The sequence below is a fragment of the Pantherophis guttatus genome, chromosome 3 (assembly GCF_059756535.1).
Source record: "Pantherophis guttatus breed Tessera chromosome 3, ASM5975653v1, whole genome shotgun sequence".
Taxonomy (NCBI): domain Eukaryota; kingdom Metazoa; phylum Chordata; class Lepidosauria; order Squamata; family Colubridae; genus Pantherophis; species Pantherophis guttatus.
In genome coordinates, this window is record NC_142065.1 from 198,786,023 (window position 1) to 198,805,593 (window position 19,571).

Below are 19,571 nucleotides of genomic sequence, written 5' to 3' on the forward strand. Positions count from 1 at the left end.
AATCGCGAGTGGGCCTGCCCATCAGGCCCCGGCTGTATGCCACCCTCTTTAGGCACGTTTTTGAGGCCAGGGGCATGCGCAGAAGGCGCACACATGAGCAAAGCACATGCGTGGAAGGCCGGGTGCATGCACGGAAGGCAGGCACACATGTGAACCAGGGGCGCATGCGCACGAAGCGAGCATGCGTGCGAGCTGCGAACCAGTAGTAAGATAATCCGAAACTCACCGCTGGATAGGGGATAATCTTGGCCTTGACCTAACTGATGGTGAATACCAGGTCTATGTGCATCTAGATGTTCATTTATGATTTAAAGGTAGATAGGTGATAGGACATGGCATGCATCATGTGATATGGCCTCCTTGGAGATCTGTTCTTACGGGTTTCAGGTTCTTCAGCACCCTTGACCCCAAGAGTGGACTTTAGGGATAGCAATTATTGTGAGATGGATGGTCTCTGTGGCTTAGGAATGGGCAAAACAACAACTTACATACCAGCCGCCCTCTTGTTTGGTGGGATGTCTTTGTGAGCTCCCGGTAGGCTGCTTTTGGAGTTTGTCCTCTGCTCCTCTAAGCTTCTTTGGGCTGTTGGGGGAGTGTGATGTGCTGAGTCTGGGAAATGGCCAATGCTTCTCTAAGGGAGAGATGTGGCTGCATATCTTGCAACAGGCAATAGTGGCCCCTTCTCAAGAAGCCCTCTTTAATCTGACAATCATAGAAACTACCAGCATTCATTCTTTAGGGAAACTTGTTCAGAGGTTGATGGGGACCCAGGAGTAAATGTCCTCGAATAAGTAAATTATCTGGACCATTTTCACTCTACATTCAGGGTTGGGTATTGCATAGGAGTTCCATTGGTTGATTATCTTCGTTGGGACCTGGATAAAAGAAATATGCACCTCTTGGTCCTGAGATCTCTCAGCAGTCCTTGATACCATTGACCATTGCATCCTCTTGGTCTGCCTGCTAGGCATTAGGTGTCAGGGTGGCAATTAATCCCATTCTGCTTTTGGGTAATTGCACCTTGATTAGAGAATGGATTGTGACCTTTCCTTGAAGTATACTTTAAGAAAATAAAACCGAGATATATTCTAATAAACACATTTTATTATAAAGAAGTAAAAACATCTTACTAGCTAATTAATTACATCTTGGCAGCATTCCTGCCGGAACTCTCTTGGCCGGAGAACAAAGAAAGAAAGTAGACATGCGCAGTAGTTACTGATAAGAACTTGGCAAGCTACGGTAAGTCTGAAAGTTCAAAAATAAGAGCTCATCTGGTAAATACAATAACGCAGTGACATTGGGTGGGTGGGAGGTTCTACTCCTTTTTGAGTGAACGTCAGTAGCAGTGGGGAAGGAGAACTCATTGGTCAAATTATTAAGGTTCAGTCTAAACTCTGCTATTGATCAACATCTACATGAAATAACTGGGGAAGTAATTTATTGTTTGGGTTGAAATACTGAAATGTAATGCACACTTCATACTGATAATGACACACAAGATTATACCATGTCTATCCCAGGCTGAGCCAGAGATACTGTGGAACTATTGACTCAATGCGTAGAAGTTGTCAAGTATGGATGAGACAAAATAGAGTGAAGCTGAGTGTCTCCAAGTTGGAGCAACTATTTATGCAAATGAGTACCCTTTCATTTCATTTCATTTTATTTGATTTATATACGGCCCTACTCCCGAAGGACTCAGGGCGGTGAACAGGCACAAGATAAAACACATAGAATACAAAAATTTAAGAACAGAAGTAAAATCGAATTAAATCAATTTAGCCCAAGACAAATTTAAAATCCCAGGTTAAGAACAAATTAAAATTTACATTAAATTTTACATTAAAAAGAGAATGGGAGAGGTTAGGCCAGACCAGCCTGGTGAAATAAAAAGGTCTTGAGAGCGCGGCGGAAGGTGCGTAGATCCGGGATCCTCCGTATTTCCGGGGGGAGCTCGTTCCAGATAGTAGGTGCCCCCACAGAGAAGGGTCTCCCCCTGGAGACAGTGACAGCCAACCTGAAGCAGGAAGATCTGGCAACAGTGAATCATGAACTTATTACGGTAGCAACTCTTTGGATTACTGCATTACACTCAACATGGGGCTGCCTTTGAAGTCTACTTGGAAATTGCAATTGATTCAAACTAAAACGACCAGCATATTGGCAAATGGAATTGCTGTGTTCTCACTCCCATGGTGGTTGCCCAGCTTGGCAACAGGTTTTCAGTGATGTGATGTTTTCATCTATAAGATCCTACATAGCTTGAAACTTAGAGACTCAACTCATAGAAGCAATCCATCTGAGGTATCTAGTCCAGTGCAGAGGTGAAATGTAAAATTTGTTACTACCGGTTCTGTGGGCGTGGCTTGGTGGTGGTGGGGTTAATGTGACTGGGTGGGCGTGGCCAACTTTTTTTTAAAAAACTTTTCAAAGCATTTTTTCTACAACCTCTTCGGCTGAAGAGGTTGCAAAAAATGCTTTGAAAAGCCTCTGCCGATCAGGCAACTCAGCTGGGATCGTCAGAGAGGCTTTTTAACAAATGCTTTGAAAAGCCTCTCTGATGATCAGGCAACTCAGCTGGGATCATTAGAGACTTTTCAAAGCATTTTTTTTACCACCTTTTTGGCCAAGAGGTTGCAGAAAAAAATGCTTTGAAAAGCCTCTGACGATCCCAGCTGAGCCGCGCGATCATCAGAGGCTTTTTTTTTTACTTTTAAAAGCATTTTTTCGTCGGAAGCGGTTGTAGAAAAAATGCTTTTAAAAGTATATATATAAAAAAAGCCTCTGATGATTGTGCAGCTCAGCTGGGCATGGTGGGGGGGGGGGCGTAGGGATTTTTGCTACTGGTTCTCCGAACCACCCGCTGCCATCGCTACCGGATTGGGCGATCTGGTCCGAACCGGGAGCATTTCACGCCGGTCCAGTGTCTCTCAATCTTGGCCATGTTAAGATGTATGGACTTCAACTCCCAGAAGTGTGAATAGGAAATTCTGGGAGTTGGTCCACACATCTTAAAATGGATGAGAAACACTGATGTAGTGCATTAAAAAAATATTTCAATTGTCTCCTCATTTTTTGAAATGAAGAAGGCAATGTCTGCAGTTAGTGGTTTGCAATGTTGGTTTCTACTCTTTGCGACAGCCCTCCCTTTTCTGCTCAGGTTAGTACTCTCTTTATTGGCCTTTCCAAAATAGCTAAAAATGGAATTGTTCCAAAGGTATTTGGAGACTGAACAGGGATTTCCATCTGCACTTACCATTTGTGCTTTTTAATTATTCTTGCATTTTATATTATGTTTCATATTTCTTGTTATGATGTGTATTTTATATACATTTTTATAGACACAAAACAGCTGGGAATCCAAGATTATAGCGATAATAAATATAAAAATGAAATGTAAGTATATTTGCAACTGGTTACCCTGATTTGTATTTGCCATTTTGAAACAGCTTTTGCATCCTCCCACCCCAGTAAATTTAACCACCCTGATTATTAAAAACACTAAAATTTGCTGATCGCTGGGGGGCCTATTTGTACAGGTTTGCAGAATGAAAATTGGAAAACAGCTCGTAGGCATTTTGGGTGGATATTCTACCAATGAATAAACAAAGAAAAGCTTGTAAGGATGACAAATTGATCTGCATTAAACAAACTTGTTAATACTTGCTGGCATTTAAGAATTTCCGTCTATATTAGGGCAACAGATATAAATATTACAGAAGAAGCAACAACTCAAGTGCTGTGCTTTCTAATCTCAGTTTTCATCTCAAGGCGAATTACAGTCACTGGAGAGACTTGTGGGGACACAACACACAATTTCTCCCATTTGCCACGGCTACCATTTCAAACTGAATTCACGGCAAATTATTTATCTGTGTCTAAATAGCGTTTTCTCCTTTCTTCCCCAAAACCAATTTCTGCAGTCTATGGTTAGTTCTTGACTTATGACCACAACTGAGCCCAAAATTTCTGCTGCTACGTGAGGCAGATGTGAAGTGGGTTTTGCCCCATTTTGCGACCTTTCCTGCCACAGTTGTTAAGTGAATACTGCAGTCCAGGGGTGAAATCCAGCAGGCCCTGACAGGTTCTGGAGAACCAGTAGTGGAAATTTTTTAGTAGTTCGGAGAACCGGCAAATACCACCTCTGGCTGGCCCCTGAGTGGGGGTGGGAATGGAGATTTTGCACTAACCTTCCCCCAGGAGTGGGGAGGGAAAGGGGATTTTGCAGTATCCTTCCCCTGCCACACCCACCAAGCCACACCATGCCCACCAAGCTACGCCCACAGAACCAGTAGTAAAAAAAAAATGGATTTAATCACTGCTTCACTTGTTCCATTAGTAACACAGCTGTTAAGTGAATCTGGGTTCCCCATTGACTTTGCTTGTCAGAAGGTCACAAAAGTGGATCATATGACTCTGGGACTCTGCAACCCAGAGATGAAATCCAGCAGGTTCTGACAGGTTCTGGAGAACCGGTGGTGGAAATTTTGAGCAGTTCGGAGAACCGGCAAATACCAGAGTGGGGAGGGAATGGGGATTTTGCAGTATCCTTCCCCTGGAGCGGCATGGGAATGGAGATTTTGCAGTATCCTTCCCCTGCCACGCCCACCAAGCCATGCCCACCAAGCCACACCACGCCTACCAAGCCACGCCCACAGAACCAGTAGTAAAAAAAATTGTATTTCACCACTGCTGCAACCGTCATAAATAGGAACCAGTTGTCAAGTGTTTGAGTTTTGATCGCCTGACCATGGAGGTGCTGAAATGGTCATAAGTGTGAAAAATGTCACTTTTTCAGTGCCGTTATAACTTCAAATGGTCACTAAATGAATGATTGTAAGCTGAGGACGATCTGTATTCTTAGTTTTATCTTTACTCAAGATGTACCCAGATGGGATTTCTTATTGGCAGGGTAAGACTTCGTCCCCTCCTTAAAAGTTTTGCTTTTGCCCCCTTTTCTTCTTAGCATTTTCCCCATATCTGCAGGATGTGATTTTTTAAAGATCAATTGAATGTTGAAACTGGCTCTCTTTGCCTTAAAGTCTCTCAAGAAGAAAAGAGAAAAACCAGAGCAAATAGAAGTTGCTTATGGCAAAAACTGGAACATTTCCACTAAGGGCATTCCAAAGAATACGCCCGCCAGATTTTATTGCTCAGGTATTTTTGGTGCTCTGTTGCACATTGTGATGTCAAAGGAAACTTAAATCTCCCATCCTTGTCATCTGCTCCATACTGGTCATCTCCATAACTGGAAAACAGCTGTGAACATCTGGGGAAAAAGAGACCGCTGTTAAGTTCTTTTGCAACTTCTTGGAAACGTAGAGTATAGTAAAAGAAATATCCGTATATTATTGCCATATTTTAATACGTGATGAGGCTCTCTAGGGTTTTTCCCATAAAAGTCATGAATGATGTAGCATTTTCCATATAAATTTTGGGCCAAGCCAGATGAGCCTTAAATATGTTGTTCAATGAGAGCATTGATTTCTCTCTTTTTGTCCTAAGCAGAGTTTTAATGAAAATTAGTTCCCCATTTCCTATCTTTTTAATCGGGATTGCAGTGCAGGAGAATAACAGTTTAACCCAGAGGAAGTAGGAATCACTTTTAACTTCCTGACAGCTTCCCCAATGACTTCCCTTGTAGGAAGCTAGAAGAGAGGTTGAAAAGGATGATCACACGATTGTGTTGGCTCAGCAACACCGAAGCAGTCACAACTTTTTCAAATTTCAATCTCACAGGAGTGTCAGGGTTCCAAGTAATACTCCCATAATAAATAGGACTCCGAGGCAGGCAGATTCCTCAAAGAACTGATTTATTGGAAATATATTGGCACAGGCTGGTGAAAACCGACTCTGAATATTCCCGCGGTTTTCACCAAGTGAAAAGTAAAAGTTTTTCCCCTTTCTCAAACAGTCAGTCACATGATCTAATCATCGTATCGCCTGGTTGGGTCACTCTGCCTCTCTCTGACCACCTGTGGGAATGTCCTTGGTTCCCAAGAGAAAGTATTTTGTTTTGGCTACAAACCCCCTCTATCTCTACTCCCCCCTCCTTGACTCTCAGCTCCAGGGTGGCAACGCTGAAGCTAGAAAATGGCCTCGCTCAGGCCAACTTCAGAATTGACAATGAGTCAAGGGTCCCAGGTTTTGGATGCATTCTGCAAGTAAGCCAGTTTGAGGTACATTGATTCAAAAATTGTTGCCCAGTGATGTACCATGTTGCCTAATTAGATGTTACAAATAATCAAACAGATACAAGAGCAGTGAGTAGGTTTTTTGCTTTAATGGTAGGAAAAGAGCCAGTAGCAAATCTTCTGAAGCTAAAACATGCACCAACCCAAGAATGTGAGAAGGACAGAAAGTACAGATAGTGCTCAACTTAGTGACCATTTCAAAGTTACAATGTCAGTGAAAGAAATGACTTATGACTGTTTTTCACAGTTACAACAACTGTGTATTTATACTTTAAATTTTAAAGTTTAAAAGAAAAAAAGTCTCTGCTGATCAGGCAACTCAGCTTGGATCGTCCGAGGCATTTAAAAGAAAAAAACTCTTTTTCTTTTAAATGTCTCTGACGATCCAAGCTGAGTTGCCTGATCTTCAGAGGCATTTAAAAGAAAAAAAGTCTCTGCTGATCAGGCAACTCAGCTTGGATCGTCCGAGGCATTTAAAAGAAAAAAATTCTTTTTCTTTTAAATGTCTCTGACGATCCAAGCTGAGTTGCCTGATCTTCAGAGGCATTTAAAAGAAAAAAAGTCTCTGCTGATCAGGCTACTCAGCTTGGATCGTCCGAGGCATTTAAAAGAAAAAAACTCTTTTTCTTTTAAATGTCTCTGACGATCCAAGCTGAGTTGCCTGATCTTCAGAGGCATTTAAAAGAAAAAAAGTCTCTGCCGATCAGGCAACTCAGCTGGGATGATCAGAGCCTTTTGAAAGCATTTTTTTACAACGTCTTTGCCGAAGAGGTTGTAGAAAAAAATGGTTTTAAAAGTAAAAAAAAAAAATTGGCCATGCCCACCCAGTCACATTAACCCTCCCCCACCAAGCCACGCCCACAGAACCGGTAGTAACAAATTTTAGATTTCACCACTGGGCAAAACTCACTTAAATTCTCACTTAGCAACCTACATTTTGGGCTCAATTATGGCCGTAAATTGAGGGCTACCTGTATGTGAAGTTCTAAACTGAGGAAAACATGCGAAAAGGTGAGCCAGACTTAATTTTTGTTCACAGACTTCTTCTTTCTTCTCCTTTCATTGAACTTGCTTAAACTATAGGCCAGTGTTTTTAAAACCTTGGCAACTTTTATAATGTGTGGACTTCAACTCCCAGCATTCCACAGTCAGCATGAGAGTTGAAGTCCACCCATCTTAAAGTTGCTCAGATTACAAAAACACTCCTATAGCCCCACACACCTCAAATACCAATCCATGGAGTACAGATAGTCCTCGACATACGACTACAACTGAGCCCCAAATTTCTGTTGCTAAGTGAAACCCTTGTTAAATGAATTTTGCCCCATTGTACGACCTTCCTCGCCACAGTTGTTAAGTGAACGATGGCAGATCTTAAGTTAGTCACACGGTTGTTAAGTGAATCTGGCTTCCCCATCAACTTTACTTGTCAGAAGGCCACAAAAGCGGATCGCGTGACCCAGGGACACTGCAACAGTCATAAATACGAGTCAGTTGCCAAGTGCCTGAATTTTGATCACCTGACCATGGGGAGGCTGCAATTGGTTGTAAGTGTGAAAAACAGTACCACTGTAACTTTGAACCAGCAGGTTCTAACAGGTTCTGGAGAACCTGTAGCGGAAATTTTGAGCAGTTTGGAGAACCGGCAAATACCACCTCTGGCTGGCCCCAAAGTGGGGTGGGAATGGAGATTTTGCAGTATCCTTCCCCTGGAGTGGGGTGGGAAAGGAGATGTTGAGGTATCCTACCCCTGCCATACCCACCAAGCCACACCACGCCCACCAAGCCACACCCACAGAACCGGTAGTAAAAAAATTTGGATTTCACCACTGCTTTGAACAGTCACTAAATGAGCTGTTGTAAGTGGAGAACTACCAGTATTTTATCTGCTGAAGATTTCTCTATAGCTGGAAAGTTGGCATCTCACCTCACCCCATTCCTAAGAGGTCTGTAAGGGGCGTGCATAAGCGCACCAGTGTGCCTACCATCCCTGTCCTAATATTCCTTTTTTACTTACTCTTTTCATGTATTTAAATTATGTTTATACTTTTACCTGTTATATTATATATGCTTGACAAAATAAAATAAAATAAATGAATGAATGAATAAAATGAATAAAATCTTCCTATATCAACAGCGCGATTTGGGTGAAGAAAAGCCACTGTCACTTGCATCGTCCATCATCTACGCCAAATTAACAATTGGTCTCACACAGCACAGACAGCACACGTGGCTCACACAAACCCATGCTTAACATAACCATGGTTTACTCAAGCCAATGCTCTGTTTGGCGTATTTAAGAAAACCCCAAACTAACCCCAAATGGAGCATCCACTATGATTGTAATCGAAGGCGTTGCTGTGTGACTACATAAATGTTTCCAAACGAATACAAATGCTTCCAATATATACATATCTACCTACATTTCAACCTAACTCCTGCGGTTGGGAAAATAAGATTTTTTTTTTCCTGGACAATCGGGGACCTCCTATCTCTTCTCTCTCTGTTTTCACAAGGGGGTATTTGCAGCTTGGAAGAGCTGCAAAAACCAAATCTGATAAATTCTCCTGCTTCCCTTTGGAAGCTGTTGAGGTGCCAAACGAAGACCCCTCCCCTCTCCTCTGCTCTTAAAATGGGTTTGGCACTTGACTTTGCAAACTTGGAGAAAGTATTTTACATTCCGTGGAGTCCCTTATTATTATTATTATTATTATTATTATTATTATTATTATTATTATTATTATTATTATTATCATCATCATCATCATCATCATCATCATCATCATCATCATCATCAATTAATTTTAATTTTACCTTGGGGGCAACCTGGCAACTCCAAGGTTCCCCCTTTCTGACATTAGTAAGGAAAGGGGGAGTAGAAGAGGGTGGGTCGAGCAAGATGGGGGGGCGGGCGGGAGGAGAATGAATGTTCCTCTTTGCTGATGTGTCTGGATTTCTCCCCCCACCCACTTTCCCCCCTCCTCTCCTTTTTTTCCCCCCCTCTTTCCCTCGCTTCCCACCTTCTAGCCTCAACTGGGTGTCTCCTTTCTCTTCCCCTGCTGCTCCTTCAGCGCCGGGGAGAGACCAGCCGCTGCAGAGGAGCTGGGGGGAAAAAAGGAGAAGAAAAGAAGAAGAAGAAGAAAAAACTTTGGGGGAAAAGTTTCGCTTGAAAACGCCGCTTCTCCTTCTGCGCTTGTTGCTGCTCGTTGCTTGCCCAGCGCTGCGCGCCTCTGCCTTTCAGCGAAGGTCCTTTTACAGGCAAGTCCTCCTATTTCCCAATGAATTTTTTAAGAACAAGAGTTCCAGTTTCAAAAGTTTGCTTAATTCTCTCTCTCTCTGTTTCTCACTCTTAAAAAAAAAAAAAAAAAAAAAAAGACCCGGCAACACTCCTTTTCTTCTTTTTGGGCATTGCACATCTCTCTCTCTCTCTCTCTCTCTCTCTCTCTCTCTCTCTCTCTCTCTCTCTCTCTCCTTAGCCTTTCCCTTTCCCTTTCCCCTTCTCTTCCCCTCCACTTACTTTCCTTTCCTTTCCCCTTCCCTCCCCCTCCCCTTTCCTTTTCCCTTCCCCTTCCCCTTCCCCTTCCCCTCCTCTCCCTTCCTTTCCTTTCCTTTCCTTTCCTTTCCTTTCCTTTCCTATCCCCTTCCCCTTCCCTTCTCCCTTCCCCTCCCCTTCCCCTTTCCCTTTCTCTTTCCCTTCTCCCTTCCCTTCCCTTCCCCTCCCCTCCACTTCCCTTCCCTTCTTTTCCTTTCCTTTCCTTTTCCCTCCCCTCCCCTCCCCTCCCCTCCCCTCCCCTTCCCTTTTCCCTTCCCCTTTCCTTTTCCCTTCTCCTTCCCTTCCTTTCCTTTCCTTTCCTTTCCTTTCCTTTCCTTTCCTATCCCCTTCCCCTTCCCCTTCCCCTTCCCTTCTCCCTTCCCCTTCCCCTCCCCCTCCCCCTCTCCCTTTCCCCTCCCCTCCCCTTCCCTTCCCTTCCCTTCCCTTCCCTTCCTTTCCTTTCCTTTCCTTTCCTTTCCTTTCCTTTCCTCAACCATTAAATCAATTTGCATTAAATCGAAGTAGGCTGGCAGGGCATAGCACTTCGTGAAATGTTCAGTATTGGCCAATCTGAAACTTTGAAGGATTTGTGAGTTTCACCCCTGAACAAAGGCAGGTTTAACGATGGGGTAGAAGTAAGGATCAGGGCGAGAGGAAGGGTTTAATAAGGGAGATGGAGGTGCCTCGCTTGCCTGTGGGCTGGATTATTTTGCTTCTTTTTGTTAAACACGTTTGTCTTTCTTTGCGTTCATTCGGGAGACACCCATGGTATGTGACATGCGTGCGCTGATCTTTGCTTCTTTCCCCCAGGGGATACCGCAGGATTTGCCTTTAATTTTCCAGTTGGAGAGGTTGCCTGCTTGGCTGAGCCCCTCGATCCTCTTCTGTTTTCTCCCCCTATCCCCATCAGCAAAGTACCGGTAGTCCTTGACTTACAACAGTTTGTTTAGTGACTGTTCAAAGGTTCAACGGCACTGAAAAAAGTGACCTCGGAAGGTTTTTCACGCTTACAACCATTTTGATCATGGTCACGTGATCAAAATTTGGACGCCTGGCAGCTGACTCATTTTTTTTAAATAAACATTTTATTTGTTTTTAAACATCTTAAACATAAAATACATCTTTTAAGAGCAAAGGTTTGGTCCGGTATTAGATAAGTACAATTGCCCACACTTCTTTAACCAATTTGATTCCAAATTTCATCCATTTACATCTTTAAAAAGAAAAAAGACATCAAATCACCAATTTTTTATCATACATTCTAACATCTTATTCTAAACACTTGGCATTCTAGTGTATCACCATAAATCTTAAATCACAAATAAACACAGCTCCTTCTTGTATACAATCTTTCATTACCAAATAAACACCATTCTAAATTTTTATCATTTTATCAATCAAAATTCCATATATATTCCTTAATCTTAAGACCCATTTCATCAAGTCTATATTTTAACCTCTATTGATTTACCTCTAATTTCCTTGATCTTGTCATGAAATACGCTTCTCATTATACATAAAATCACTTCAGAATCGGTTCACATTATCATTCATTCCATGTTTCCATCCATAATTTTATCTAGTTCTCAATCTACTTTATCAGCTGACTCATATTTATGATGGGTTGCAGTGTTCTGGGATCATGTGATCCCCTTTTGTGACCTTCGGGCCAGCAAAGTTGGGGTGGGGGAGGGGGGCGATCTAGATTCGCTTTACAACCGTCTGACTAACTGAACAACTGCAGGCATCCACTTAACAGTTGTGGCAAGAAAGGTCATAAAACTCACTAAAGAAATGTCTCACTTAGCAATGGAAATTTTGGGCTCAATTGCGGACATAAATCAAGGACTACCTGTAATCACAAAGGAGAGTGTCATTGAGCATATCCAGAGAGCCAGTTGTCTGTCATTGCGATTCTCAGGGCTTCAGGTTGAGCTGGAGCTGTCTCTGCACATCTTTTTTGAGCTTCAGGAATTCATCCCTGATGGATGTGTGCAGGAATGATGGAGTCAAGACCCAAAGGTGTTTTTTTCAAGAGGCAACTGGACTTTCTGGTTTTTTCTTTGAAGACATTTCGCTTCTCATCCAAGAAGCCTCTTCAGTTCTGAAGGAATGGTGGGGAATGGGAGGATTGATACTCCTTGCAGACAGCTGGTCATTCACATTCTTTTAGTGAATGGTTAAGGTCACCTGGAGGTTTATCTGTGTTATCAGGGCAGCGGTGAAATCCACTTACCTTCGCTACCGGTCCAGGAATGTGATTCGGCATGCACAGAGAATAAAAAACGGGACGTAATGATGTCCTGGCGGGTGGGCGGAGCCTCCCGTTGCTGGTGCTACCGGTTCGCGCGAGCCGAATAGATCCAGCTGGATTTCACCGGTGCATCAGGGTCACCTGAATGGTGCAAATGGGTGTGGAGCCTTCTTGGAACTGCAGAAAGGACTGTGTTGTAGACTGGAGATAGGTGATGTCGTATCTGTTGAGAGAGGGCTATTCAATTTTGACATAGATGCCAGAGCTCCTCTCTGTCCAAAATGTGGACTTCACTGTCTTCAAAACAGTCTTTTAAATGCAGATGGATTTTCCCGAATCTAGTCCTCATGAGTTTGTTCTCCTATGTGCCCCACCATCCAGTTGAAGGAGCTTCTTGGATGAGAAGCGAAACGTCTTCAAAGAAAAACCAAGAAAGTCCAGTTGCCTCTTGAAAAAAAGCACCTTGGGACAACCATGACCTGGATGACTGAGAATCTCCATAGCCATATAGAAATGAAGTCGAGAGTTCTTGTCAACTCCCTCTCCTTTAGATATCTGGCTAAGATTTGAGTCTTTACCAAGTCTTTTTCTCTTAGAGATATGGGTGGCTTTCTTGAGGGGACAATAGGAGTCTAAAAGGAAGTCCCACAGTCCGGCTGTGTCCGTGTGACACCCGGAAACACCCATTAGCCAATCATGTCTTAGCTACGTCTGTGGTTGGTGAGATTATTTGGCCTCAGTTCGTTGTACAGGTAGTCCTTGGCTTATGACCACAAGTGAGCTCCAAAATTTCTGTGATTAAGCCAGATGGTTGTTAAGTGAATTTTGCCCCATTTTATGACCTTTCTACATGCCCCAGGTGTTAAGGGAATCCCTGCAGTTGTTAAATTAGTAACATGGTTGTTAAGTGAATCTGGCTTCCCCCTCAACTTTGCTTGTCAGAAGGTTGCAAAAGGGGGGGGGTTTCACATGACCCCAGGACATTGCGACTGTCATAAATATGAGTCAGTTCAGGGGTGGGCTGCTGGAGGTTCGCAGGGGTTAGCTAAGATTCTGTGCAGTTCAGAGAACCCCCAAATCTCACTCCTGGCTGGCCCCGCCCACCTCACCCTGCCCCTCCCCTCCCAGAAGTCCCCACGTGGCCTGTTTTGGATGCAAGTAAGTGCAGGGTGCATGTGGAGGCTTGGGCAGGGTGAAAAACAGGCCTACTGGAAGTTCTGGAGCCTGGGGAGGCTATTTTCATCCTCCCGGAGCCTAGAGGAAAGCCTCCGGAGCCCAGGGAGGGAAAAAAGTCTCCCCCCACCCGCCGTGGTGCATGCCCACCATGACTACGCCCACCCAGCAACCAGGCAGAGAACCCCTTGCTAAAATTTTTGAAGCCCACCCCCGCATCAGTTGTTAAGTGTCTGAATTTTGATGATGTGATCACAGGGAATGCTGCACCGGTCATGTGAAAAACAGTCATAAGTCGCTTTTTTTCAGTGCCGTTATAACATCAAACGGTCGCTAAACGAATGGTTGTAAGTCGAGGACTACCTGTACGAATCTGACAAAGGAAGCTCATTGAATATACCAGGATTGAGAGTGTCCTGTGAACAGGGCCTGAGCACAGTTCTGCTGTTTCCAAGGCGGACTAGTAATTCTATGCGCTCAGTTCCAGCACATCTGGTTAGAGTCCCAGAGAGAGACTGCTGGTGCAGAATTACACTGAAATACAACCACGTGTGATCAGTGCACAAGCTGCTTTGACATTGTTCATGGAAGGATTTTTTGCTAAGTCATAATGTGATTTGTGTGGTTTTGGCTCAGTGGTTTGCGAACTCGGCCCTTGAGATTCGTACGTAGCAGCATCCATCTTGCCTTCTTTGAACCTCCCATGCTGAACTGCCATTCGTGATTTAGGACTTAGCCCAGTGGTGAAATGTAAAATTTGTTACTACCGGTTCTGTGGGCATGGCTTCATGGGGAGGGGGGTTTAATGTGACTGGGTGGGCGTGACCAACTTTTTTTTTTACCTTTTTAAACCATTTTTTTACAACCTATTCAGCCGAATAGATTGTAAAAAAATGCTTTTAAAAGTTAAAAAAAGGCTCTGACGATCACAGCTGTGGCGGGCGATCGTCAGAGCCTTTTTTTTACCTTTAAAAGCAGGAAGTAATGACACCCAGGCAGGTGGCGGAGCTTCGCGCCGCCATCGCTACTGGTTCTTTGAACCACCTGCCACAATCGCTACCGGATTGCCTGATCTAGTCCGAACTAGGAGCATTTCACCCCTGACTTAGCCTATTCAAACAAATAATGGAAAAGGATCACTTAAAACAGCTCCCTCTCGATGTGGGAATCCGTATTAAAGAATCCACCATAGGTTCACACTCTCTCCCTGAATATTCCAGGGCAGGGAGGAGTCCATTATCTTTCTTGAGGATTGGTTCCACTCTTGAATTGCTATTGGTCAAGCATTTTTCCTGACATTTGTGAGAATTTGCCTTTCGGGTGATTTGTTTATTTATTCTGTGCTAGGAGGAGGCAGTCTCTGCCTTTGCCTCAATGAAGATTATGGAAATTGTGGCTTAGCTCCTAAGCACCAAAGGAACTGCATGGCTCTCAGTCAACTTTCTTCAAAGGATGGGTAGAATGCTAACAAGAAAGGGGGAAAGGTGTAGAGAAAAGATGCTAATGATCAATCATGTGCCATCAAGTCTATTCTTAAGAAATACACAGATAGACTTCCTTCAGAAAGATCTATCCTCAACCTGGGCCTTCAGGTCTTCCAATGGTCCACTCATCACCATTGTAACTAGATCCATCCACATAGCTACTGGCCATCCTGTTCTTTTTCTTTCCACCTTTCCCAGCATTCATTCATTCATTCATTCATTCATTCATTCATTCATTCACTCAATCACTAACTCATTCACTCATGCATTCACTCATCCATTCATTCACTCACTCATTCATTCATTTGCTCATTCATTCATTCATTCATGTGCTCACTCATTCACTTGTTCTCTCATTCACTCACTCACTCACTCATTCATTCACTCATGCATTCATTCACTCACTCACTCACTCACTCATTCAGTCACTCATTCACTCATTCACTCATTCAATCATTCAGTCACTCATTCACTCATTCAATCATTCAATCATTCAGTCATTCAATCATTCATTTATTCATTCACTCATTCACTCATTCACTCATTCACTCACTCACTCATTCATTATTTTTATAAAAAATCTCAAAGTGGTGAACATATCTAATACTCCTTCCTCCTCCAATTTTCCCCACAACAACAACTCTTTGAGGTGAGCTGGGCTGAGAGAAAGTGACGGGCCCAAGGTCACCCAGCCAATTTTCGTGCCTAAGGCATGATTAGAATTCATAGTCTCCTGATGATCATCCCTAAGTCACCCAGCTGGCTTTCACACCTAAAACAGGACTAAAACTCCCAGTCTTCCAGGTTTTAGCCTGGTGCTTTAACAACTAGACCAAACTGGCTCTTGTTATGATTTCTCAAAGGAGTTGAATCTTCGCGTAACGGGTTCAAAATAGGATAAGAGTAAGTGAGAATTCTTAAGTTGGTGTGTTCAATGATCCTTTGTTTTGTTTTCTTGGCTATCTGTGGTTTACTCAGGATTCTTCTCCAACATTAAATTTGGAAGAATCAGTACTGTATTCTTTATATCCTGCTTTTTCAAAGTCCAAGATTTGTTCCCATAGAGTGTCTCAAGGAAGACCATTCCCTGCACAGTTCTGATCTTTGTAGATCTGGACATACTCCAGCCAGCAATGCTGACTGGGGTATTCTGGGAGTTGAAGTCCACACATTTTAAAATGGCTACGGTTGACCAGTACTGTTCTGCAACATCTTCAGGAACTGCATAGTTACCGATTACTGGCTCTTGAGGACATCTATCCATCCAAGAGTTCTTAAAGAGTGTGAACGTGAAATCAATGACATATAAACACAAATATGTAACTTGCTTTTCAGCAAAGGCTTAATGCCAGAGACCTGGAAAGTAGCCAGTCTTTTTTTAAAAAGGGTGAGCAAGGACATTATAGGCCTAGGGATTTAATGTCTATTTGAGGAATATTTGTATAAGTATAATCAAGAAGAAAAATAAATAAAAAACCCCATGGCTTTAAATATTCTTTAAAGATATATAGGTAGTCCTGATCCTTTGATTGGTTGCTTAGCAACCTTTCGAAGCTACGACAGACACAAAAAAGGGGATTTGGGACCTGGATTCCTACAGTTAGGCCCATTTCACAGTCACATGACCAGACTTTGGGTGTGTGGCAACACATCTGCATTTACAGCTGTTTGCAGCATCCCACAGTCTCATGACAAGGTTTTATGACTGTTTTGCCTCAAACTGGCTCTTATTTCCAGTCTTTGCCCATAGTGAACTGTTGGCTTGCTCAATGACTGCCATGTTCACTTTATGACTGCTGCATTCACTTAGTGACTGCCACAAAAAATGCCATAAAATCAGTTCAATCATGTAACTTACTCATTTTACAACTGTCACAACATGCAACCCTAATAGGCAGAGATCTTGGAGAAGGTTTACAGGCATGTGGATGAAGGTGGCCTGTTGATGTTGCACACTTGGATTTTCAAAGAGTCTTAGAAAAATTCCTCAGCCGAGGTCAAAATAAAATTGCCATTGTGCGGTAAGAGGAGCTGTCCTTTTATGGAAGGCTAAAAAACGAAAGCAAAGAGTACAAATATCAGTGAGATCTGTTCTCTGTGGAGTAAAATAAGAAGTGGAGTCCTATTCTCCTTTGAGTTTTGGAATTTCTGGTGAAAGGAGGGGATATAAATTCAGGAATTGCAATTCACCATTAATAAGAACTAAGTGATGTAATAGCAATGGCTGCTGTATAGCTTTGTGTGCTCACTTGCCATTTCAGCGATCCTCTTCCCAACGGGCTATGGTCCAGTAGTGGTCCACAGTCTGGGAGTTGGGGACCCCTGTTTTAGGAAGATAACCCAAAAAATACATAGCAATAACACTTAGACTTATATACCACTTCACAGTGCTCTACAGCCGTCTCTAAGTGGTTTACAGAGTCAACATATTGCCCTCAACAATCTGGGTCCTCATTTTACTGACCTCAGAAGGATGGAGGACTGAGTCAACCTTGAGAATCGAACTGCTGGCAGTCGGCAGAATTAGCCTGCAATACTGCATTCTAGCCACTGGGTCACCATGGCTGGCTTTTTTTTTTTACAACTTTGCATGTAAATTCACAGTTGCTGCTCTCCCAGAATTAACTGCCTATTTTTGAACTGACCTTGTCAAGCTTTGTAGCTACATTGCAGCTTGTGGAATTCACATTCATTTGAAATGACCCCGGTGAGCAAGTCATATAAGTCTCTCTTTGGGTCAGTTCTCCTGCCCAGCCCCAAAGACAAAATGTTTGAATTCTAAATTAGCTTCAAAATCACATTAGTGAATGCTTCAATGGTAACATTCCTCATGTTCTGACAGGAAGCTGATAGACTAAAGGATGTAATTCTTGAAGTTTTTGAGCTGAATTCTAAATTAGCTTCAAAATCATATTAGAGAATGGGTCAGTGGAAAAACTCAAGTTCTGACAAGGAGTTTTTTGCTTGTTTGTTTGTTTGTTTTTTAATTTGATTTATATGCTGCCCTCCTCCAGAGACTCAGGGTGGCTTACAGTGCGTTAAGCAATAGCCTTCATTCTTTTGTATATTTATACAAAGTCAGCTTATTGCCCCCACAAACTGGGTCCTCAATTTACCTACCTTAGAAAGGATGGAAGGCTGAGTCAACCTTGAGCCTGGTGAGATTCGAACTTGCAGTAATTGCAGGCAGCTGAATGTTAATAATAGGCTATTAGTCTGCTGCGCCACCAGGCTCCTGAGTTGATAGACTAAAGGTGTCATTCTTAAAGGTTTAGACCTCTACTCATTTTACTTGACTTCTCGGCAGAGAAATGACTGTAAATTTTTTGTCCAGATATTCTAACTCTCACTGTCTTCATTCTGACAATCAGTTCATTTAACCTGAAATTCTTATTACTCAGGTTTTACAATGCCTGAGGTGGGTTCTACTTACCTTTACTACTGGTTCGCAACGAGATCGCGCATGCGCAGATCTCCTATGATGATATCCAGGGCAGTGGGCGGAGCCTCCCACCGGTTTTACTACCGGTTCTTGCGAACAGGTCTGAACTGGGGGCAACCCACCACTGGTAAGACCACACTTGGAATATTACATCCAGTTTTGGTCACCATGATATAAAAAGAGAGAAGAGCAACAAAGATGATTAGGCGGCTGGAAGCTAAAACATATGAAGAACAGTTGCAGGAATTGGATATGTCTAATTTAATGAAAAGAAGGACTAGGTATAGGGGTGACATGATAGCAGTGTTTGAATATCTCAACCTATTCTCCAAAGCACCTGAGGTCAGGACAAGAAGCAGTGGATGGAAACTAATCAGGGAAAGAGCCAACCTAGAACTAAGGAGAAAGCGCTGGGTAAACAACGTTAACACAAAGTCCTAATCTTTTCAGAAATGTAAATACAGGATGTCTGGCAGAGACCCTATCTCAGATATGCAAGGCATGGGGACCCAGCACATAGGCATTGTTTGTCACAGGAAGAACATGAGGGAAACACGAGGGGTTCATATGGAATTCACGAGCTTTCTTTAGCCAATCAGTATCAGTAAACGTTGATTAATGTTTTGCCATGGGAGTTGTAAAATGACAATAAAAGGGAGCCTTTTGAATGGGATCAGGGTGCCTTCCACAAGGTACCTTCCCACCGAGGTGCCTTGATCAAGGTGCCTTCCCACCGAGGGGCCTTCCCATGAACCATCTTCCTGCCTACGCGTCTTTCTTCATTGAAACAACAGGGAGAAGGGCGGTATAGAAAACAAACAAACAAACAAACAAATAAATAAATAAAATTTCCACCATGGAGACTGCGTTGTATAACCATTTCTCACAATCGTTGCAGCGTCCCCATGGTCATATAAGCAAAATTTGGATGCTTGGCAACTGACATGCATTTATAACAGTTGCAGTGATCCTAGGTCATGTGATCACTAAAGTACACTGCAAAAGAAAATATTATTATTTTGCAACCTAATCCCTAGGATTCCAGGATAAACCTTTTAGCTTTGGTAAGAATCTTGCTTCCTAGGCCTTTTCTCTGAAGTTCTGATCCTTTGCTTACACATTTCCAGGTTCGTTGATGCTATATGTAAACCATGGGAAGAATGGACACCCATCAATCAAAGGCCCCGAGCTGGTTCCTCTTAGGTTTCATAGCTGTGTCTCTTCAGCTGAGTGATCCTGTTTTAAGTCAAGGTAAATATGGAAATTATTTTGTAAGGACTTTGGGGTACAAAAAAGGATTCTCATTTTTTTAAAAAAAGAAAGCTTCAAAGTTTATTTAGAGTCATTTAGATGTTAAATCTAAATCTTTTCCCTTCCATCTTTCCCCATTACAGGTTTTTTTTTTTCCAATGAGTCCTCTCTTCTCATTTGTTGGCCAAAGTGTTTGAGCTTCAGATCAAAAACCCTTGGAGCAGTGGTGAAATGCAAA

At 42.8% G+C, this 19,571-nt stretch overlaps 1 protein-coding gene and 1 long non-coding RNA gene across 3 annotated transcripts in view; one reads left to right on the forward strand and one right to left on the reverse strand.

Annotated features, from left to right (window-relative positions):
- Window positions 1-4,851: 4,851 nt before the first annotated feature.
- Window positions 4,852-7,261, reverse strand: LOC117668440 (uncharacterized). Its single transcript, XR_004592293.3, has 2 exons — window positions 7,169-7,261; window positions 4,852-5,272 (listed from the first exon to the last, which is right to left on the reverse strand). It is a non-coding gene; the product is annotated as an uncharacterized LOC117668440 (long non-coding RNA).
- A 1,665-nt stretch (window positions 7,262-8,926) lies between these two features.
- COL14A1 (collagen type XIV alpha 1 chain) overlaps window positions 8,927-19,571 on the forward strand; it is a 151,470-nt gene continuing 140,825 nt past the window's right edge. For both annotated transcript variants that reach the window (XM_034422237.2, XM_034422236.2), the window contains exons 1-2: window positions 8,927-9,455; window positions 19,210-19,333. In XM_034422237.2, the coding sequence (XP_034278128.2) occupies window positions 19,234-19,333 (100 nt within the window). In that variant the 5' untranslated portion in view covers window positions 8,927-9,455; window positions 19,210-19,233. The remainder of the gene's footprint in view (window positions 9,456-19,209; window positions 19,334-19,571) is intronic.